This window comes from Heptranchias perlo, chromosome 34 (assembly GCF_035084215.1).
Source record: "Heptranchias perlo isolate sHepPer1 chromosome 34, sHepPer1.hap1, whole genome shotgun sequence".
Classification (NCBI taxonomy): domain Eukaryota; kingdom Metazoa; phylum Chordata; class Chondrichthyes; order Hexanchiformes; family Hexanchidae; genus Heptranchias; species Heptranchias perlo.
Window position 1 is genome coordinate 28,808,184 of NC_090358.1, and position 24,154 is coordinate 28,832,337.

General features: G+C 43.5%; 1 protein-coding gene across 4 annotated transcripts in view; it reads left to right on the plus strand.

Moving 5' to 3' along the window:
• asb7 (ankyrin repeat and SOCS box containing 7) overlaps positions 1-24,154 on the plus strand; it is a 64,461-nt gene that overhangs the window by 20,562 nt on the left and 19,745 nt on the right. For 3 of the 4 annotated variants that reach the window (XM_067971649.1, XM_067971651.1, XM_067971650.1), the window contains 2 exons: positions 4,153-4,423; positions 22,007-22,612. In XM_067971649.1, coding sequence (XP_067827750.1) covers positions 4,213-4,423; positions 22,007-22,612 — 817 coding nt within the window. In that variant the 5' untranslated portion in view covers positions 4,153-4,212. The remainder of the gene's footprint in view (positions 1-4,152; positions 4,424-22,006; positions 22,613-24,154) is intronic. The other variant, XM_067971648.1, reaches the window with a different exon arrangement.

Consider the following 24,154-nt stretch of genomic DNA (forward strand, 5'->3'; position numbering starts at 1 on the left):
AAGTCATTAATACATATCAAAAAAAGCAGCGGTCCCAGCACCGACCCCTGGGGAACACCATGGTATACCATCTTCCTCCAGTCCGAGAAACAACCATTCACCACTGCTCTGTTTCCTGTCACTTAGCCAATTTCGTATGAATGCTGCCGCTGCCCCTTTTATTCCATAGGCTTCAATTTTGCTGATAAGCCTATTCTATGACGCTTTATCAAACGCCTTTTGGAAGTCCATATACACGACATCAACCGCATCACCCTCATCAATCCTCTGTTACCTCATTAAAAAACTCAATCAAGTTAGTTAAACACGATTTGCCTTTAACAAATCCATGCTGGCTTTTCTTTATTAATCACGCTCGTCTAGGCGACTATTAATTTTGTCCCGGATTATCATATCTCAAAACTTCCCCAACACAGAGTTTAAACTGACTATCCTGTAGTTGCTGGACTTATCCTTAAACCCTTTTTTGAACAACTATGTAACATTTGCAATTCTCCAGTCCTCTGGTACCACCCCCTTATCTAAGGATTTTTTTTTTTATTCGTTCATGGGATGTGGGCATCGCTGGCGAGGCCGGCATTTATTACCCATCCCTAATTGTCCTTGAGAAGGTGGTGGTGAGCCACCTTCTTGAACCACTGCAGTCCGTGTGGTGAAGGTTCTCCCACAGTGCTGTTGGGAAGTGAGTTCCAGGATTTTGACCCAGCGACGATGAAGGAACGGTGATATATTTCCAAGTCGGGATGGTGTGTGACTTGGAGGGGAATGTGCAGGTGGTGTTGTTTCCATATATCTGCTGCTCTTGTCCTTCTAGGTGGTAGAGGTCGTGGCTTTGGGAGGTGCTGTTGAAGCCTTGGTGAGTTGCTGCAATGCATCCTGTGGATGGTACACACTGCAGCCACTTTGTGCTGGTGGTGAAGGGAGTGAATATTTCGGGTGGTGGATGGGGTGCCAATCAAGCGGGCTGCTTTGTCCTGGATGGTGTCGAGCTTCTTGAGTGTTGTTGGAGCTGCACTCATCCAGGCAAGTGGAGAGTATTCCATCACACTCCTGACTTGTGCCTTGTAGATGGTGGAAAGGCTTTGGGGAGTCAGGAGGTGAGTCACTTGCTGCAGAATACCCAGCCTCTGACCTGCTCTTGTAGCCACGGTTATTTATATGACTAGTCAATGGTGAACCCAGGATGTTGATGGTGGGGGATTCGGCGATGGTAATGCCGTTGAATGTCAATGGGAGGTGGTTATATTCTCTCTTGTTGGAGATATTAATGCCAGACAAGTGGCAGGCAATGACTGTTACTTGCCACTTATCAGCCCAATCCTGGATGTTGTCTAGGTCTTGCTGCATGCACGCTCGGACTGCTTCATTATTTGAGGGGTTGCGAATGGAACTGAACACTGTGCAATCATCAGCGAACATCCCCATTTCTGACCTTCTGATGGAGGGAAGGTCATTGATGAAGCAGCTGAAGATGTTTGGGCCTCGGACACTGCCCTGAGGAACTCCTGCAGCAATGCCCTGGGGCTGAGATGATTGGCCTCCAACAACCACTACCATCTTCCTTTGTGCTAGGTATGACTCCAACCACGAGAGAGTTTTCCCCCTGATTCCCATTGACTTCAGTTTTACTAGGGCTCCTTGGTGCCACACGCGGTCAAATGCTGCCTTGATGTCACCTCACCTCTGGAATTCAGCTCTTTTGTCCATGTTTGGACCAAGGCTGTAATGAGGTCCGGAGCCAAGTGGTCCTGGCGGAACCCAAACTGAGCATCGGTGAGCAGGTTATTGGTGAGTAAGTGCCGCTTGATAGCACTGTCGACGACCCCTTCCATCACTTTGCTGCTGATTGAGGGTAGACTGATGGGGTGGTAATTGGCAGGATTGGATTTGTCCTGCTTTTTGTGGACAGGACCTATCTGGGCTTCAGCCTTGTCTTTTGCACTCATGTGCTGGACTCCACCATCATTGAGGATGGGAATGTTTGCAGAGCCGCCTTCTCCTCCCGTTAGTTGTTTAATTGTCCACCATCGTTCACGACTGGATGTGGCAGGACTGCAGTGCTTTGATCTGATCCGTTGGTTGTGGAATCGCTTAGCTCTGTCTATAGCATGTTACTTCTGCTGTTTAGCATGCACGTAGTCCTGAGTTGTAGCTTCACCAGGTTGGCACCTCATTTTTAGGTACGCCTGGTGCTGCTCCAGGCATGCTCTTCTACACTCCTCATTGAACCAAGGTTGGAAGATTATGGCCAGCACCTCTGCAATTTCCACCCTTACTTCCCTCAGCAACGTAGGATGCATCCCATCCGTGGACTGCAGCAGTTCAAGAAGGCGGCTCACCACCACCGTCTCGAGGGCAATTAGGGATGGGCAATAAATGCTGGCCTTGCCAGCAACGCCCACATCCCATGAATGAATTTTTTAAAAATTCGTACCGGGTGACTTATCTATTTTAGGTACTGCAAGCCTTTCTCGTACCTCCTCTTTATCAAATTCTAGCCCATCCAATATCTCAACTACCTCCTCTTTTACTGTGACTTTGGCAGCATCTTCCTTGGTAAAGATAGGTGCAAAATATTCATTTAGTATCTCAGCTATGCCCTCTGCCTCCATGTGTTGATCTCCTTTATGGTCCCTAATCAGCTCCACCCCTCCTCTTTCTACCTGTTTACTATTTATATGCCTATAGAAGACTTTTGGATTCCCTTTTATGTTAGTCGCTAGTCTATTCTCATACCCACCCTTTGTCCCATTCTGTTTTGACTGTCTGTTCTCTCCACAAATGCTGACTGACCTATTTATTTTTGTTCTTGCAGGGATGTCAGTTTGTTGTGGTTAGAAGTTTGCTCATTAGTTTTAGTGTAGGTTTGAATCACAGCAGTCTGATATTATAGTGTAGGTCCTAGGACGTTCTAGGAAATCCAAGTCGGAGATCACTTGTGCAGAAGACCTTTTATACAAGCGTGCAAGACGTTTGGCTTTCTCTGCCAATTGTGCTGGGCTTTACTCCACTCCTACACAGTGTGCAGGTTGCATATTACTTAAATAATGAAACAGGACCCTATAAGGTCGCAGTCTATCATTTTAGTACTGTCAATGTGAGTGTCAATGCTACGTCCTGTGTTAAACATCTGCAATATTTCCCTGAAATAACCAATCTTTCGGATAAACGAGGGTTTTGATATCAACAGTTTTGTCAAGTTCGCTAATGTGTCAAGATTCAACTCACCTTTTGGTTCAGCCATTTGGAACAATCTTGAGTTTGTCTCATGTGATAACCATATTACCTTACAAAAATGCACGATTAATCCAGGAAAGTGTAACTGATTTACTCTAATCCTTTATTAGTTTATTGAATTCTGCTTGAATTAACCAATTATTACAGAATATGAATTTTACTGGGTGGTAACTGGAAATTGCATCAAAATTATGTTGGTGTTAATAGATCTAAATTGACTTTTCTTTGACCAACTAACGTACTGTGTGGTACACAGCACAACATACTGTAGTACTATACAGAAGTAAAATTTATAGCTAAATGGTGGGAAGAGCAGAAAAGAGCATTTAAGATGCTCTATGCAGGTGATGGATATTTATAGTGTTCAATTCATTAATCACCTTTTTTTGTGATTGTTTAGATTGGTAAATCCTGCTTTAAGTTTTGTGTTACATATGCTCATTCTGTTAATTTTAAATTACTCAGCTATAAATATGGGGGAAAGTCTGAAAGAGGCACTGATGGATTACCCACAATTTATTAGCTTTGAGGGAGGGAGAACAAATTGTATGCTTGAAGTTTAAAAATCCTTAGGAAATTTGAACTTTTCTCCAGCAGTGCACATTTAAGTCTGTTTGGTATCAAGCTTGTGGTAGACAAATGGGTTGTTTTTTTTAAAGAGTAGAATGGTATTGTCTGCCTAAGAGGCCCTTTAGTTTCACAAAGTCTGTTGTTGAGAATTCATAGTACAAAGAAACCTGTTATTGTTAAGCAGACAGAACCCTCTTAACAGATTCTACCATTCTGGTTACAGATGGATTTGCTAAACTTACCACCAGGTTTTTTCAATTGTGGATTCTATTAGAGGGTTTAATTTTTGTAAAATGATTTGGAGATTGCCATTACGTCTAACTAATTTGTGAATTCTTGTTAAAGTTTGATGAAGGTGTAGAACATTGACCTCATGCATCTATTGTGACAACGTGACTCACTAGCATGTTCCATCATCACTGTAGAAGAAACCCGGAACTGCAGCAGGAACTGCAAATCCAAAATGCTGTTGCAGTTGGTGATGTTCACACAGTGCGCAAGATGCTGGAGCAAGGCTATTCTCCTAATGGTCGAGATGCTAATGGATGGACACTGCTCCATTTCTCTGCAGCTAGAGGCAAAGAAAGATGTGTTCGAGTATTTTTAGAGCACGGAGGTAAGTGAAGACAGAACCTCAAGTCTACACTACTCATAATTTACTTACAATTGCTTGTGTTCTTGTATTGATTAGAAAAAATTGTGTTTTTTTTTGTAACTGACCTGTGTGTGTGTTTGGGTGCGGTCCAGTCAGCTACAATTTGTGGATTAAAGTGATGGGAACGGAGAAGACATGCTGAGGGCTATAGAAGAAAGGGCATTTGAAAATTTGGTTTTGGTTATAAAATAGGTAAATAATTGGTGATTTAAAATTGACCTGTAGCTGTATCATGAGGTGAGAAACCATGTCTGAATAGTCTAAGTGATGGTATTTTATACCCAAGCTTCTTTACCATGGGATCAATTGAAGTGCAGATGTATTCAGCACGAATGAGCTGTCTATGTCCATTTTTCCAATTCTGCATGATTTGAAGATGGCAATGCCTGTTTTGAGAGAATTTTTGCATTTAGCATTTACAAGAGACCTATTGCAATACAGTTGCTATCCATTTGCTAACTGAATGAGAAAGCTGGAGGTGTGTTTTCTCCCAGGCGTTGAATGTTGCTGAGAGTGGGAGCCACATGTCCGCTTAGTTTGCTTCTGCCAAGTAAGCTGGCAATGCCGTATGTGTTTTTGTGCCTCCAGTGAGGTTGCCCTTTTAACCTTTTTTAGATTGTACAGCTTAGACTCCTCGTAGGTCATGGTCTTTATATTGGTATGATTCTTGTTGCCCTTTTCTACACTCTTTCCAATGCATGTGCTTTTGAATTGTGGTGACAAATGTTTCCAACATTACTTATTACTTAAGTGTGGCATTATAATGCCTCAACGTTACCTCTCTAAGCTTATACAAAAGCAAAATACTGCGGATGCTGGAAACCTAAAATAAAAACAGAAAATGCTTTAATCCCTCAGTAGGTCAGGCAGCATCTGTGGAGAGAGAAACAGTTAAAGTTACAGGTCGATGACCTTTCATCAGAAGTGGGAGATGTTAGAGATTTAACACTTTTTAAGCAACTACAGAGCTTGGCGGAGGGGTTGGTGGGGGTGGGGTTAGGTAAAGAACAAATGGGATGGTCTGTGATAGTGGAGGGTAGGAGTGATTAAATGACAAAAGGGATGATGATGCAAGGCAAGGAGGGTGGTAATGGAACAATAAAGAAACAAAAGATAGATCCAGAGAAGATGTAAATGGCAACAGCAGAACCATTACCAGCACTTGCTGCCCGAGAAAATGGGAGTAGTGGTTATGATCTGAAGTTGTTGAAATCAGTGTTGCGGCCGGAAGGTGGTTTAGTGCCTAAGTGATAGATGAGGTGCTGTTCCTTGAGCTTCATTGGAACACTATAGGAGGCCGAGGTCAGAGTGGGAACGAGATGGAGAATTAAAATTGCAAGCGACCAGAAACTCTGGGTCAGGCTTGTGGACTAAGTGGATGTGTTTAGCAAAGCGATCACCCAATCTGCGTTTGGTCACCTCAATGTAGAGGAGACCACGTCGTGAGCAGCGAATACCATCCACTAAGTAGAAAGAAGTACAAGTAAACCGATGTTTCACCTGGAAGGAGTGTTTTGGGCCCTCGACGGTGGTAAGCGAGAAGGTGAAAGGGCAGGTATTGCATCTCCTACGTTTGCGTGGGAAGATGCTGGGGGAAGGGGAGTGAGTGTTGCGGGTGATGGAAGAGTGGACCAGGGTGTCCCGGAGGGAACAGTCCCTTCGGAATGCTGAAAGGGGAGGGGAAAATGTGTTTGGTTGCATCGTGCTGGAGGTGGCAGTATTGGTGGAATATGATCCGTTGAATGTGGAGGCTGGTATTTTCTATTCCCTCGGCATCACTTTCTGCCCTTGATTCCCGCAGATGTTAGTTTCATTACTCGCTTAAGGTCTCTGGAAGTCCAAATAAATTATATGATGGAAACTTCTGCTACCTATTTTATTTGTAATATCCTCAAGTTTTGTCAAGTTGGAGCTTCCCCTCCTGACTTGTATTATTGGTATACAGCTACTTCAACAAATTTCACCCCTGCTGTCCTTCACCTGGAAGGAATTACGCCATTTCCCCAAGAAATGTTTTTAATTCTTCAGCCTTTTTAACTCAACAAGTACTGCATGCTGACTGATTTTTAAAATATTCTAATAATTGCTGTACCATACTAATTGGATAGTGAAGCAATACTTTTTCCCTCAGTGAAAATAACATCTAGAAAATAATCAGTTTTAACAATTTAAAATTCTTCACAATCAATTATTCTATCACTTATCCTTTTTAATCAGTTTTCCTTGACATATCTAAAGATACAGAAATTAAAATGAAACAGAAGAAGGAGGCTTATGACAAATGTAAAGTTTGTAATACAGTAGAGAGCCAAGTTGAATACTGAAATTATAGAGGAGACCTAAAAAAGGGAATTAGAGGGGCAGAGAGTATAAAAGTAGATTAGCGGCTAACTTAAAAGGGAACCCAAAATTTTTTTTCTAAACTTAAATTGTAAAAGGGTAGTCAAAGGAAAGGTGGGGCTGATTAGAGACAAAAAATTAGATCATCTTGTGGAGGCAGAGGGTATGGTTGAGGTACTAAATGAATACGTCACAGAGAAGAGGATGCTGACAATGTAGCAGTAAAGGAGGAGGTACTAGTGATATTGGATAGGATAAATTTAGATGAGGTACTCAAAAGTACTCTTGAGAAAAGTCAACTGGTCCAGATGAGATGCGTTCTAGGTTAGTGAGGGAAGTAAGGGTAGAAATTGCAGAGGCTCTGGCCACAATCTTCCAATCCTCCTCAGATATGGGGGAGGTGCCAGAGGACTGGAAGATTGCAAATGTTAAATCCCTGTTCAAAAATGGGGAGAGGGATAAACCTGGCAATCGCAGGCCAGTCAGCCTAACGGTGGTGGGGAAACTTTAGAAACAGTAATCTGGGACAAAATTAATTGGCACTTGGAAAAGTATGAATTGATTAACAAATCCGCGCTGACTTTCATTTAAGAAAAATTGTGTTTGACTAACTTGATTGAGTTCTTCGATGAAGTAACGGAGGGGTTTGATGAGGGTATTGTTGTGTATGTGGACTTTGAAAAGGCATTTAATAAAGTATCACACAATAGACTTGTTAGCAAAATTAAAGCCCTAGGATTAAAGGGACAGTGGCAGCATGGATACAAAATTGGCTAAGGGACAGAAAGCAGAGAATAATGGACGGTTTTTCAGACTGGAGGGAAGTATACAGTGGTATTTCCCATGGGTTGGTATTAGGAACGCAACTCTATTTGATATATTAATGATCTGGAATGCACTGCCTGAAAGGGTGGTGGAAGCAGATTTAATAACTTTCAAAAGGGAATTGGATAAATACTCGAAGGGAAAAAATTTGCAGTGCCATGGGGAAAGAGCAGGGGATTGGGACTAACTGGATAGCTCTTTCAAAGAGCACGGATGGCCTCTTTCTGTGTTTCATACTATGAAACTATAAATTGCAATGTGGTAGGGCTTCATTCCAGCCTTACCCCAGCCCATTTCCTGGGATCAGGATAATTTACATATGGAGCAGGTCTCTGGTCCATTTATGGTACTACTATGGCACCTGCCTTAGATTGGGAGGGAAATTTGGACAGTCCCTTGCCGCAGTGTAGCATAGGTGAAGGTGCCGGTTAAGGGAAAAAAAACTTTTCATAATTCTAAATTTTAAAATTTTCTGCTTTGACTTGTGCAAAGTGTTCTTTTACATTTTACTCGCTCCCTCTGTGGCCTATAGCAATGCTGGATGCCAGGAACGTGCATGTTCCTTGCAGCCAACTTGGCTAAGGGAAATATGTCATTTACATCCTGTTGTAATGTCCCAGAGATGGTATTGGGTGGGGTGGGCCAGCAGAATGGCTCCCCATCCAAATTTCCTCCCCTGCCTGCCCAGGTTATGCAGTTTTTCTGAAATCCTATCTTTTTGTGCTGGTGCTGATTGCCAGATCACCTCCAATCCAGAGGTTCAACATTATCTAAATTGTTGATGCCACCCTGATTGCTTCCAAGAACCAAGTCTAGATGTGAGTTTCTCCTAATGGGGTCATAGTAGGTACAGCACAGAAGGAGGCCATTCAGCCCATCGTGCCTGTGCTGGCCCATGATGCATTGTGTCAAGCACCTGCCTTCTGCTAGGATCATCAGTTTGTAATCTGTTGCTGTACTTCCATTCCTGGTTCATACTGGGTCAATTTAAGGCAACTGTAATTATAACATTATTAACTGTTCAAATCTTAATATTGTCATCTACCTTTACCTTCCCAGCACAGACCCCAATTGTCAAGTCTTCTAACTTTTTTTTTAACTCCAACCAGACTGTTTAATTTCTTCCCTTCCTCTGATATCCACATTATCATGCTCATTTTACCTGAACTCCCACATTGTTGCTTACGGGTAGTTTGCAGTCTGAAGCACATTTGTGATCTTTAGCATGGTCTTATTCTGAGCCTGGAACAAAGCTTGAGAGAACTGCACAGCAGGGGGCGTGTTGGGGAGTACAATGCACAAAGTGGAGTGATGGGGAGTGAAACATAGCAAGGGAGCTGGCAGGGAGTGGAGAACAGCAAGAGGGTTGGTGGACAGTGGAATATGGGGAGGAAGGAGAATATCACCATGGAGGTGTAGTTTGCAGAGATTAGAGCACAGTGATTAAGCTGATCAAAGTGGAGAGTACAGGGGAAGTAGTGAGGATGGAAGGGGTCATGGAGTAAAGCACAGAAAAAGATGGTGGGGCAGATGGGAGGGTGCATAGAGCACAGTAAAGGGGGAGGGAGCTGGGGAGTAGAACATGAGGGTGTAGTAGGGAAGGTAGCTGGGGAGTAGAGCATAATGGAACAAGAGGGTTGATGAAGAATAGAACATTGGTTGGGGGAAGAAGGCATGAAGAGACCAGGAAGTAGAACACCAGGGTAGGTCATTGGAATGGAGCACATCTAGAGGGAGTGAGAAATGGAACAGTGTTGGGAAAGTGAGAAGCAGATCACAGCAAGGTGGGGCGGGGAGAGTAGAGCATAATGGGGGATGGGGAGCAAATCAAAGTAACCAGAAAGTGAATGACAGCGAGTTGGGGGTAGGGGAATCCCCTCCCCTGTTGGAGAATATGGCAGTTTTCAGCAGATGTGGTGGGGGGGGGACATGGATTATAATAGTGGTTGGATGGGGAGTAGAAGACAACAGTGATGGACTTTTAGAGAATAGAGCACTCGCACTCTTGCACTCCAGCGCACCTTGTGGTGCCCTCCAGTATCCTGGTGTTGAGTAGGTGCGGCCCAGTTTCATTAGCCCGCAGGAGAGATCTTGTTTCTAATTGTCAGGTTCTACACCCTAGCCCAGCTGGCATCTGTCTGACTGCCCGGGTGCTGAGGGTGGATGACTATTGGACCTAAGCCTATTGCTGTTGTAGTGGACACCCTACGTACTAAATGGAAGCCATCTAACAATCTGAATTGGGGTGGGGGGGGTGCCAGTATTCGGTAATGTTCAACTAAGTCCTGTGATTCCTATCTGCAACATCTCTGCAATCTGCAGCTGAAACTGGAGAATGTATGTTGCCCATTTTTCCTTTGCATGTATAGTCCCTTACTTTTGTTTGTATTAAATGTCACCTGCCATTATTTGCCACTTACGTATTTTGTCCAACTCATTCTGTAGTTTGAGATGTTTCCAGCAATTCCACTGCCCCTTCTACTTTGGTATTGTCTGCAAATTTGACCAATTTGAAATTGGTTGCTGAGTCCCAATTATTGATGCAAATTGGAAACAGTAGTGGTCTCACTGCTTATCCCTGGGGGACCCCACTTAGTAACCCACCCCCACCACCTTGTTTTACTCCTAAGAAAAACCCATTGTTTTCTACCCTTCAGTTAATTTCTTAACTATATCCAAGATTCACCCTGCAACTCCACAGCTTTGAGTTTAACTAATAGCCTTTTGTGTGTAACTCTGTCTGATGCCTCTGGAAGTCTAGGTACAATACGTGGTAGGGTTTTTTTTTACAGTTTTTCAAAAATTCATTCTTAGGATGTGGACATTGCTGGCAAGGCCAGCATCCCTAATTGCCCTTGAGAAGATGATGGTGAGCCGCAGCCTTGAACCGCTGCAGTCCATGTGGTGAAGGTGCTCCCACAGTGCTATTGGGTAGGGAGTTCCAGGATCTTGACCCAGCGAAGATGAAGGAATGGTGATATATGTCTAAGTCAAAGTAGTGTGTGACTTGGAGGGGAACCTGGAGGTGATGTTCCTATACACCTGCTGCCCTTGTCCTTCCAGGTGGTGGAGGTTTGGGAAGTGTTGTTGAAGAAGCCTTGGCGAATTGTTGCAATGCATCCTATAGGCACTACACACTGCAGTGTCGATGGTGGAGGGAGTGTGAGGTGTTGGTTGGACTGCCACCACTACCTACATTACAACAGTGACTACACTTCAAAAGTACTTATTGGCTGTAAAGCACTTTGGGTCATCCTAAGGTCATGAAAGGCTCTATATAAATACAAGTCTCTTTTTTCATTTGGGGTGTCACTTCCTCCAGAAATCAAGGTTGGTCAAGCAAGATCTTTCCCTTCTGAGTCCATGCTGACTTTTGTGAATTTTTATTGGTGTACAGATGATCTACAATAGGATTGAAGTAAGTCTAATGGGTCTGCAGTTGAGAGTCTGATGTGTTGCCCCTTTAAAATATGGGAACCATGTTAGCCTGTTTCCAATCTACTGGTACCCTTTACTGTGCAATGACTCCTCAGTGCTTCAAGTCTTCCTAGTCTTTTTAGCAATCTGGAATAAATGCAACCTATCCCTGGGAATTTATTGTTCTTGAGCCTTGATCCTTTGTCGATCACTAATTCTGCCTTGGGCAACTCTGTAGGGGCAGGGGGACATCTTGCTCATGTATTCTCTTGTGAATACTTGGAGGAAGTCTTCATTCAGAATTTTTACCTTCCTTTGCTCATCCTCTATTTCAAGCCTGTTTGCATCTTTTGATTTCCTCATCCCTTCTCTGACTCTCCTTTTACTATGGAAATGCTGAGAATTTCTTATCATTTTTGCCCCTTTGATTACCCTCTTTTAACATGTTTCTGTATGGTCTTATTCATTTTAGTGAACCCCTTCCCCTTTCTCTGATTTACTCTAACACTGGTTTATCTTCAAGTAGTTGTTTCCAGTCTACTTTTGCTAAATCACTTTTCAGTTTACTAAAAATTGGTCTTTCCCCAATTTAGAACGTTTACTCCTGTTCTATCTTTGTCCTTTTCCATAACCACACTATATCTAACTGAGGACACGATCCAACGTGTTGTGTGGCACTACCACCGTGCTAAATGGGATAGATTCAGAACAGATGTAGCAGCTCAAAACTGGGCATCCATGAGGCGCTGTGGGCCATCAGCAGCAGCAGAATTGTATTCCAGCACAATCTGTAACCTCATGGCCTGGCATATTCCTCACTCTACCATTACCAACAAGCCAGGGGATCAACCCTGGTTCAATGAGGAGTGTAGAAGAGCATGCCAGGAGCAGCTCCAGGTGTACAGAAAAATGAGGTGCCAACCTGGTGAAGCTACAACTCAGGACTACATGCATGCTAAACAACGGAAGCAATATGCTATAGACAGAGCTAAGCGATTCCACAACCAACAGATCAGATCAAGGCTCTGCAATCCTGCCATATCCAGTCGTGAATGGCGGTGGACAATTAAACAACTAACGGGAGGAGGAGGCTCTGCTAACATCCCCATCCTCAATGATGGCGGAGTCCAGCACGTGAGTGCAAAAGACAAGGCTGAAGCGTTTGCAACCATCTTCAGCCAGAAGTGCCGAGTGGATGATCCATCTTGGCCTCCTCCCGATATCCCCACCATCACAGAAGCCAGTCTTCAGCCAATTCGATTCACTCCACGTGATGTCAAGAAACAGCTGAGTGCACTGGATACAGCAAAGGCTATGGGTCCCGACAACATCCCGGCTGTAGTGCTGAAGACTTGTGCTCCAGAACTAGCTGCGCCTCTAGCCAAGCTGTTCCAGTACAGCTACAACACTGGCATCAACCCGACAATGTGGAAAATTGCCCAGGTATGTCCTGTCCATCAAAAGCAGGACAAATCCAATCCGGCCAATTACCGCCCTACCAGTCTACACTCAATCATCAGCAAAGTGATGGAAGGTGTCATCGACAGTGCTATCAAGCGGCACTTACTCACCAATAACCTGCTCACCGATGCTCAGTTTGGGTTCCGCCAGGACCACGCGGCTCCATACCTCATTACAGCCTTGGTCCAAACATGGACAAAAGAGCTGAATTCCAGAGATGAAGTGAGAGTGACTGCCCTTGACATCAAGGCAGCATTTGACCGAGTGTGGTACCAAGGAGTAAAATTGAAGTCAATGGGAATTAGAGGGAAAACTCTCCAGTGGCTGGAGTCATACCTAAGGAAGATGGTAGTGGTTGTTGGAGGCCAATCATCTCAGCCCCAGGACATTGCTGCAGGCGTTCCTCAGGGCAGTGCCCTAGGCCCAACCATCTTCAGCTGCTTCATCAATGACCTTCCCTCCATCATAAGGTCAGAAGTGGGGATGTTCGCTGATGATTGCACAGTGTTCAGTTCCATTCACAACCCGTCAAATAATGAAGCAGTCCGAGCGTGCATGCAGCAAGACCTGAACAACATCCAGGCTTGAGCTGATAAGTGGCAAGTAACATTCGCGCCAGACAAGTGCCAGGCAATGACCATCTCCAACAAGAGAGTCTAACCACCTCCCCATAACATTCAACGGCATTACCATTGCCGAATCCCCCACCATCAACATCCTGGGGCCCACCATCAACATCCTGGGGGTCACCATTGACCAGAAACTTAATTGGACCAGCCATATAAATCCTGTGACTATAAGAGCAGGTCAGAGGCTGGGTATTCTGTGGCGAGTGACTCACCTCCTGACTCCCCAAAGCCTTTCCACCATCTACAAGGCACAAGTCAGGAGCGTGATGGAATACTCTCCACTTGCCTGGATGAGTGCAGCTCCAACAACACAAGGAGCTCGACACCATTCAGGACAAGGCAGCCCGCTTGATTGGCACCCCATCCACCACCCTAAACATTCACTGCCTTCACCACCGGCGTACTGTGGCTGCAGTGTGTACCATCCACAGGATGCACTGCAGCAACTCGCCAAGGCTTCTTCGACAGCACCTCCCAAACCCGCGACCTCTACCACCTAGAAGGACAAGGGCAGCAGGCACATGGGAATAACACCCCCTGCACGTTCCCCTCCAAGTCGCACACCATCCCGACTTGGAAATATATCGCCATTCCTTCATAGTCACTGGGTCAAAATCCTGGAACTCCCTTCCTAACAGCACTGTGGGAGAACCTTCACCACACGGACAGCAGTGGTTCAAGAAGGCGGCTCACCACCTTCTCAAGGGCAATTAGTGATGGGCAATAAATGCCGGCCTCGCCAGTGACACCCACATCCCATGAACGAATAATAAAAAAAATTTATGATCACTACCAGCAAAATGCTCTCCCACTGATACTCCTTCCACCTACCCAGCTTCATTCCCTAAAACTAAATCCAGAACTGCTCCCTCTCTTGTTGGGCTTGCTGCATACTGGCTTTAAAAAAAAGTTCTCCTGAATGCAATTTAAGAATTCTGCACCCTCTATACCTTTTTGCACTGATTGTATCCCAGTTACTATTAGGATTGTTGAAATCCCCTACTATTACTTCCCTATTATTGTTGCACTTCTCAGAAATTTGCCTACATATTTGCTCTTCTATCTCCTTCTCTGACTGTTTGAGTGTCTATATGTAGTACACTCCCAGCAGTGTGACTGCCCATTTTTTGTTCTTTAGCTCAACCCATATGGCCTCATTTGATGACCCTTCGAACATATAATCTCTCCTCACAGCCGTAATTGTTTCTTTAACCAATATTGCCACCCCCTCTTTTTATCCCCCTCTCTATCTCGCCTGAAAACCCTGTAACCAGGAACGTTGAGCTGCCATTCCTGCCCTGTTTAAGCCATGATTCTGTAATAGCTAAGATATCGTACTTCCACATGTCTATCTGTGCCCTTAGCTTATCTGCCTTATTCACTTTACTCCTTGCATTGAGGTATATACCATTAAGCACCCAAAAATGTTTTATAAATACATAAAGAGCAAGAGGATAACTAAGAAAAGAATAGGGCCTATGTGTGGAGGTGGAAGATGTGGGTATGGTTCTTAATGAATACTTTGCTTCTGTCTTCACAAAAGAGGGGGACAATGCAGAGATTGTAGTTAAGCAGGAGGAGTGTGAAATATTGGATGGGATAAACATAGTGAGAGGAAGTATTAAGGGGATTAGCATCTTTGAAAGTAGATTAATCGCCAGGCCCAGGCTGTTAAGAGCTGCAAGGGAGGAAATAGCGGAGGGTCTGACCATCATTTTCCAATCCTCCCTGATGTGCCAGAGGATTGGAGGACTGCTAACATTGTACCGTTTTTTAAAAAGGGGGAAGAGAGAGATAAACAGAGTAATTATAGGCCAGTCAGTCCAACCTCTGGTGGACAAATTATTGGAATCAATTCTGAGAGACAGCCTAAATCGCCATTTAGAAAGGCACGGGTTAATCAAGGTCAGTCAGCATGGATTTGTTAAGGGAAGGTTGTGTCTGACTAACTTGATTGAACTTTTTGAGCAGGTAACAAGGAGGATCGATAAGGCTTTTGACAAGGTCCCACATGGCAGACTGGTCAAAAAGGTAAAAGCCTTTGGGATCCAAGGGAAAGTGGCTCGTTTGATCCAAAATTGGCTCAGTGGCAAGAAGGCAAGAAGCAAAGGGTAATGGTTGACGGGTATTTTTGCGACCGAAAGGCTGTTTCCAGTGGGGTCCCGCAAGGCTCAGTACTAGGTCCCTTGCTTTTTGTGAGATATATTAATGATTTGGACTTGAATGTAGGGGGCTTGATCATGAAGTTTGCAGATGTTACAAAAATTGGTCCATGTGGTTGATGAGGAAAGCTGTAGACTGCAGGGAGCTATCAGTAGACTGGTCAGATGGGCAGAAAAGTGACGAATGGAATTCAATCCAGAGAAGTGTGAGGTAATTTGGGGAGGGCAAACAAGGCAAGGGAGTATGCAATAAATGGGAGGATACTGAGGTGCAGAGAAACAAAGGGACCTTGGAGTGCACGTCCACAGATCCCTGAAGGTAGCAGGACAGGTCAATAAGGTGGTTTAAAAAGGCATATGGGATCCTTTCCTTTATTAGCCGAGGCATAGAATATCAGAGCAGGGAGGTTATGCTAGAACTGTATAAAACATTGGTTAGGCCACAGCTTGAGTATTGTGTACAGTTCTGGTCACCACATTACAGGAAAGATGTGATTGCACTAGAGAGGGTACAGAGGAGATTTACAAGGATGTTGCCAGGGCTGGAGAATTTCAGGTATATGAAGATTTTTATAGGCTGGGTTTGTTTTCTTTGGAGCAGAGGAGGCTGAGGGGAGATTTAATTGAGGTATGTAAAATTATGACTGGACTAGATAGAGTGATTAGGAAGGACCTATTTCCCTTAGCAGAGGGGTCAGTGACAAGGGGTCATAGTTTTAAAGTAATTGGTAGAAGAATTAGAGGGGAGCTGAGGAGCAATTTTTTACCCAGAGGGTGGTGGGGGTCTGGAACTCACTGCCTGAAAGGGTGGTAAAGGCAGAAACCCTCAACTCATTTTAAAAAGTACTTGGATGAGCACTTGAAGTGCTGGAAAGTGGGATTAAGCTGGATAGCTTTTTTTCAGCCGGCATGGACACGATTGGCCGAATGGCCTCCTTCTGTGCCGTAACGTTCTATGATTCTTCCTATCCTTAGTATGAGCTTGTTGATTTTAGGTATGTATTTATTCTGCATGATCATTATGGCTTTAAAGAGATTGCACTCATTCTCTGCTGAAGTGGTGGTGTTGAACAGCCTTCTGCAGTCATTTTGCTTGAGGTGTTCCCTAATTTCTTTGAAATTAACCTTTTAAAAGTTATCTATCTTTGGTATTTCTGAACCCCAGATTTTGTTCTGTGGCTGCTGTCATAGAATCATAGAAGTTACAACATGGCAACAGGCCCTTCGGCCCAACATGTCCATGTCGCCCAGTTTATACCACTAAGCTAGTCCCAATTGTCTGCACTTGGCCCATATCCCTCTATACCCATGTAACTGTCCAAATGCTTTTTAAAAGACAAAATTGTACCCGCCTCTACTACTGCCTCTGGCAGCTCGTTCCAGACACTCACCACCCTTTGAGTGAAAAAATTGCCCCTCTGGACCCTTTTGTATCTCTCCCCTCTCACCTTAAATCTATGTCCCCTCGTTATAGACTCCCCTACCTTTGGGAAAAGATTTTGACTATCTACCTTATCTATGTCCCTCATTATTTTATAGACTTGTATAAGATCACCCCTCAACCTCCTACTCTCCAGGGAAAAAAGTCCCAGTCTATCTAACCTCTCCCTATAAGTCAAACCATCAAGTCCCGGCAGCATCCTAGTAAATCTTTTCTGCACTCTTTCTAGTTTAATAATATCTTTTCTATAATAGGGTGACCAGAACTGTACGCAGTATTCCAAGTGTGGCCTAACTAATGTCTTGTACAACTTCAACAAGACATCCCAACTCCTGTATTCAATGTTCTGACCAATGAAACCAAGCAAGCTGAATGCCTTCTTCACCACCCTATCCACCTGTGACTCCACTTTCAAGGAGCTATGAACCTGTACTCCTAGATCTCTTTGTTCTATAGCTCTCCCCAACGCCCTACCATTAACGGAGTAGGTCCTGGCCCGATTCGATCTCCCAAAATGCATCACCTCACATTTATCTAAATTAAACTCCATCTGCGATTCTGTCCCTCAGGAATCCACAATTTCATTTTTTTTAATACGTTGTCTGGGTAATTTATGTATACCAGGTCAAGATGATCACTAAAACAAAAGCAAAATGCTGCGGGTGCTGGAAATCTGAAATAAGAACAGAAAATGCTGGAAATACTCAACTTGGTTTCTCAGATGCTGCCTGACCGGCTAACGTTTCAGGTTGATGAGCACTACCTTTTGTGACTTCTCTGAAGTCACTCATTATATTTCAGTTCTGACTCTAGACCACCTAGGTTTTCCCAATTTATACTGAGTTGATTTCAAGTCTTCCATTAAAATAACTTCCCTGTTTTCCATCTCTTCATAAAATAAGTTTCCTTTAGGGCAGAAATTGAAATTCCTTCATTTTATTTACCATATCAAATTTGCGGATCTTTGTAGGGCAGTATCCTTTTATATCCAGTCCCACAGCCATATAAAAGTGCCAGTTGTGGTTCTGTTTAGAAGCAAAGACTTGCAATTGGATAGTGAACCCCAGTTCTTCACTGCCAGCACCTTGGTGTTTCTTGGGTACCCCATCGAGGGCACTACTTTAGCTCTCCTTCCTCCCTACCTCCGCAAGGGCCTTCCTCTTCCTAGTCCTTTGTACTACTGAGTTAGTTTCCAGTCGAGAGTGAGATGGTTTCATTGAAATGTATAAAATTCTTAGAGGGTTTGAGGGGCTGTTCCCCTGGCTGGAGAGTCTAGAACTAGGGTCATAGTCTCAAGATAAGAGATCAGCCATTTAGGACTGAGATGAGCAAAAATTTCTTCACTGAGGGTTGTGAATTTTTGGAATCCTCTACCCCAGAGGACTGTGGATGCTCAGTTGTTGAGTATATTCAAGGCTGAGATCGATAGATTTTTGGATGCTAACGGAGTCAAGGGAAATGGGGATAGGGCAGGAGTTGAGGTAGAAGATCAGCTATGATCTTATTGAATGGCAGAGCAGGCTAGAAGGCCCGTAAGGTCTACTGCTGCTCCTGTTTCTTATGTAACTGGCTCTGCTGTGCGTGAGCCCCTCAGACGTGATTTGCTGCAATTTTTCAGTTAGTTTGTAACATCATCTAGTACTAATCACTATATGCAGTGCTTCCTGACTTTGAACTTTTTGTTGTGTCTGTTTGTTTGTGGTACTTTTGCACTTCACTAGGTGGCAGTGTAAGTCATTTAAGAAATGAATTACTCCTAGATTTCTATTTGGAATAGAGTAATTCCACACTTATACTGCATAATGTGGTGCTGCACTTGATACTTTATATTTTTTATATATATAATTATTATTATTTCAAATAATTTGGGGCATGGTAAAAGTGAAAACTTTGAAGTGTTTTTTGATTGACTGACTTACCCTGGCTTTCTACTGTAGCAACCAAGCATATTCAACAAAATAGACTGAGTGACTGCCACTAAACCAACTTGTTCTTACAGTACTTCATTTTTAAAAAAAAATTGTTTTATCTTGCATTCTGTTTTTGTCTAGACAGAAAACTTATCCAGCGCCATCTTCACTTAATTGGTAGAAGTTTGTGGGTTCGAGCCTTGCTCCAGGATTTGAGCCCATGTTCTAGGCTGATGCTTTAGTGCAGTACTGAGGGAGCTCTGCACTTTCAGAAGGGATGTTAAAGCCAGGTTCCATCTGGAAGTTCAGAGGAACGTTAAAGATCCATGGCCCTATTCGAAGATCTTTTGTCTTGGCCAATATTCCTCCCTCAGCCAACACAGACAAAAATAGATTCACTGGTAATTCATCTATTCATGGGATCTTGCTATGTGCAAAAATAGTTGCTGCATTACCTACATAAGTCGCCATATTTAAAATAATTTATTCTATAAGAAGCACTGCAGGACATTTGAGACGTAAAGCACCATACAATTTTTTTGTCTCTTTTTAAATGAAGAGATTCTCCATAAAAATGTTGTTTTAGACCATGTTAATTTATCTTTTTTAAAAAAAAAATTGTTCCTGAGATGTGGGTAATACTGGCAAGGCAGTACTTATTGCCCATTCTTGTTGCCCTGAGGGTGTTGAGAGTTAACCATATAGAACTGGAGTCACATGTAGGCTAGACCAGGTAGGGGCAGCAGGTTCTTTCCTTGAAGAACATTAGTGAACCAGTTAGGTTTTTGACAATCCAGCAGGTTTCCAGCAGATTTTCTGGTGCCAGCTCTCAAATTACCAGATTCATTGAACACTCGACCTCTGGATTACAAGCTAGTACCATGTCCACTAGGCTAGTGTACCCTTTTGTGTTAACGCTTCATTGGAAATTTGCAGATAAGACCTGATTTTAAGAATTAGCACAATGTGTATATGAGGCCAGTATAGCTCTGATAGAGCCATACTGTTTTCAGTTAGCCACATTAATTAGGCATTGTTTTACAATTTAAAAAAAAAATCTTTTTAAGGCTCTGGATAAATGCAACATCTGATGCAGTACTAAGCGTTCAGACTTGAAGATACCAGGTTTGATTTCTGATCTGCGCTGAGTTAGCTGATTATCATGCCTCATCCATGCCTTTTATTACCTCTAGATTTAACTGTTCCAATGCTGTCCTGGCTAGCCTCCCATCTTCCACCCTCCATAAACTTGAGCTCATCCAAAACTCTGCTGCCCACATCCTGACTCGCCCCAAGTCCCGTTCTCCCATCACCCCTGTGCCTGCTGACGTACATTAGCTGCTGATCCGGGAACGCCTTGACTTTAAAATTCTCATCCTTGCTTTCAAATCCCTCCATGGCCTCTCCCCTCCCTATCCCTGTTACCTCCTCCAGCTATACAACCCTCCAAGATTTTTTTTGCTCCTTTTTAATTCTTCCCTCTTGGGCATCCCCAATTTTATTCACTCCACCATTGGCAACCGTGCCTTCAGCTGCCTAGGCCCTAAGCTCTGGAATTCCCTCTATCTCTCTCTTCCTTAAAACCTACCTCTTTGACCAAGCTTTTGGTCACCTGCCGTAATATCTCTTTATGTGGCTCGGTGTCGAAATTTGTTTTATAGTGTTCCTGTGAAGTGCTTTGGGACGTTTTACTATGGTAAAGGTGCTATAAAAATGCATGTTGTTGTTCAGCAATTGTGGTAATACATTGGGGCTCAGCGTTCAATGGGCTGGAGGGGATGAAGAAATCTGACAAGGTTCACACTCCTGATCGCGATTCATTGACGACCGCCCCCCCCCCCCCCCCACCTCAAAAAACTGGAAGTGTGCATGTATAGATGGCGGGTGAGGACAGGATCAAACTTGGCTGTAATGTCTTCTCTGGTTGAAAGCCTGCCACTCACTATCTAGGCTCACATGAAGAACGGCTCTTGGATAAGGTATGAGAGGCTGCTGACACCAATGAACAGTAGTCTAACAAGAGATCACTGTCAAAGAAAAAATGCAGATCATGCATTTACGTAGTGCTTTATCACATCCTCAGGGCATTCCAATGCACCACATCAAATGAATTACTCTTGTACTCTTGACATGTAGTCACTATTGTTATGTAGGCAAATATGGCAGCTAATATGTACATAGCAGGGTCCCACAAACATAATGAGATGAACGGCTAGCTAATCTGTTTTTTAGCATTGTTGGTTGAGGGAGTAATACTGGCTAGAGCACTAGGGAGAACTCCCTGCTGTTTTTTGAATAGTGCCATTGAACCTTTTCCATCCACCTAAACTGAGACCTACCTGTTTAACATCTTATCCAAAAGCTCCAACAGTGCAGCTCTCCCCCAGTACTGCATGGTAAATAGTGCGGGCCTGGATTATGTGCCCAAGTGCTGTCCCGTAGTTTTGCTTTTGAGGTCATATTATCATCTAAGAAGAAAGAAATGCTTATATAGCACCTTTCATGACCTCACGACGACCCAAAGCGTTTTACAGCTAATAAAGTACTTTTGTAGTCACTGTTGTAATGTAGGAAACATGGCAGCCAATTTACACATAGCACGCACCCACAAACAGCAATGAAATAAATGATCAGATCATCTGTTTTAGGTGTTGCTTGAGGGATAAGTGTTGATCAGGAGACCGGGAGAACTCCCCTGCTGTTCATCAACTAGTGCCGTGGGATCTTGTACGTTCACCTGAGAGGGCAGACAAGCCTCGGTTTAAAATCTCATCCGAAAGACTGCACCTCCAACAATGCAGCACTCCTCAGTACTGCACTGAAGTGCCAGGCCAGATTTTGTGCTAAAGTCTTTGAAGTGGGAACTGAACCCACAACCTTAAAACTCAGAGGCGAGAGTGCTACCACTGAGCACAGCTGAACATGTGAATCACCCCTGCTTCCAGATTTGTGTTTCAATTCTGTATCAAGCTATCATTGTATAGGTTATGTTAACTCATCGTCACAGGTACTATATTACTAATAAGAGTGCAGTTTGCACATAGAATTGCAACAAAATGAAATAAGTTTCAAAGTAATGCATTGGATGAGTAAAGTCCCAGCCAAAGGTTGATCAGTATTCTAACAAGGTGGCTGCAGAGGCCAAAGTGACCCCTAGAGTTCAGATTACCCAAGGTGCAGCCCAGACTTCTTTTCAGAGTAAATTGTTCCTCCTCTAGAAACAATCATATCAAGCCCTTCTTAGAGTTTTCAATTTTATGGTTTTACAACACAATCGTCCAAATTAATTAAGTGCCATTGTATTTAGACAGTTTTTTTTCTGGTACTGTCTCAGTTTAATTATTTTTGATCTTTTCCAGCTGATCCCACTGTTAAAGACTTAATTGGAGGTTTCACTGCTTTGCATTATGCAGCCATGCATGGCCGAGCACGGATTGCACGGTTGATGTTGGAATCGGAACACAGACCTGATATTATTAATGCTAAAAGTAATGACGGCTGGACTCCTCTCCATGTGGCTGCCCATTATGGCAGAGACTCGTTTGTCAAACTGCTGCTGGAGTTTAAAGCTGAGGTCGACCCACTCAGCGATAAAGGCACCACGCCACTTCAGCTGGCCATTATCAGAGAGCGCTCAAGCTGCGTGAAAATTCTTTTGGATCACAATGCCAACATCGACATTCAAAACGGTTTCCTGCTGCGATATGCAGTGATCAAAAGCAACCACTCATACTGTCGAATGTTCCTTCAAAGAGGGGCAGACACAAATCTTGGCCGGTTGGAGGATGGACAGACCCCATTACACTTGTCTGCACTAAAGGACGATGTGCTTTGTGCACGGATGTTACATAACTATGGCGCAGACTGTAACACAAGGAACTATGAGGGACAGACCCCTCTCGCCGTCTCTGTTAGTCTATCTGGAACCAGCAGACCCTGTCTGGATTTCTTACAGGAAGTTACAAGTAAGTAATTTTAAATTTTTCAAACGGTAAAAAATTAAGGCCGGAGGAAGCACACTTTCAGCACTTGTCTTAAGCGTACCCTTCTGTATGAAGTTTAAACTAGATTGCGTGGGTAAGTGCAAGAAGTACCGAGTTTATTAAAAATGCTGATTAGAATTTTCCATTTAATTTTCAAACAAAGCATCTTCATAAATATAGTAAAGAAGAAAGAACTTGCACTTGTATAGGGTCTTTCGCATTCTCGGGACATCCAAAGTGCTTCACAGCCAATCAGTACTTTTGAAGTGCAGTCACTGTTTTGTAGGCGTGCAGCAGCCAATTTGTACACAGCAAGGTCCCACAAACGGCAACGAGACAGATGACCAGTTAAACTGTCTTTTAGTGATGTTGGTCGAGGGATAAATATTGGCTAGGACACCGGGTAGAACTCCCCTGCTCCTCTTCATGAATGGTGCCATGGAATCTTTCACATCCACCTGAGAGGGCAGATGGGGCCTCAGTTCAACGTCTCATCTGCATCTCCCTCCAGAATGCCTGTTCACTTGCAAACAAGTGCCATCCATGATCTTATGCTTGCATTGACATCATGGTCTTGACTGGTTCTGTACAACTGAAGCATAACTTCCTCATTTTTGCATTCCAACCCCTTTGAGATAAAGGGCAACATTACATTAGCTTTTTTAATTACTGCTTGTACCTGTGCACTAGCTTTTAGTGATCCTCTTGCTCTTCCACAGCAACTAGTCTCTCCCCATTAAGAAAATATTCTGATTTGTCTTTCTTGAATCTAAAATGGATGATCTCACACTTTCCCACATTGAACTCCATCTGCCATAGTTTTGCCCTCTCACTTAGTTTGTCTATGTCCCTTGTAACCCCCTGCCTGCCAATCATAGAATGTTACCTTTATCTATACTCTTGTTTCCTACCTCCCAACCAATTACCAACCCATGTCACAAGGTTACCTCTAATTCCACGTGCTTTCATTTTTGCTAATAATCTCTTGCATTGGACCTTTATAAAATGTCGTCTGAAAGTCCATATAGATAACATCCATACGCAGTCCCCTATCTACCATGCCAGTGACAACCTCCAACAGATTCAACTAGATTAATCAGACACGATCTACCCGTCACAAATATATGCTGACTTTTTTTGGTGACCTCATACTTGTTCAAGTGGTCAGTCACTCTGTCCCTGATAGAATCCAGTAATTTCCCATAACTGACGTTAAACCGGCAGGTAGGTAATTACCTGTTATCTCTCCCCCTCCCTTCTTAAATGGTGAGCCCTCATGAGTCACATTTGCAATTTTCCAATCCATCGGCACAATTCCTGAAAGTAGAGAGCTGATTCATCATCAAATAGTGACTGCATAATTTTAACATGCGGTTTTCTCCATTATAAATGTTGCCATAAAAAGTGTTACAAGAGGTGTACTCGGATTGAACAAGTGATGGGGGTAACCATAAAATCTCTGAGCAAATTCGGCACGGACTCAATGGGCCAGATGGCCTCCATTTGTGCTGTAACCTTTCTATG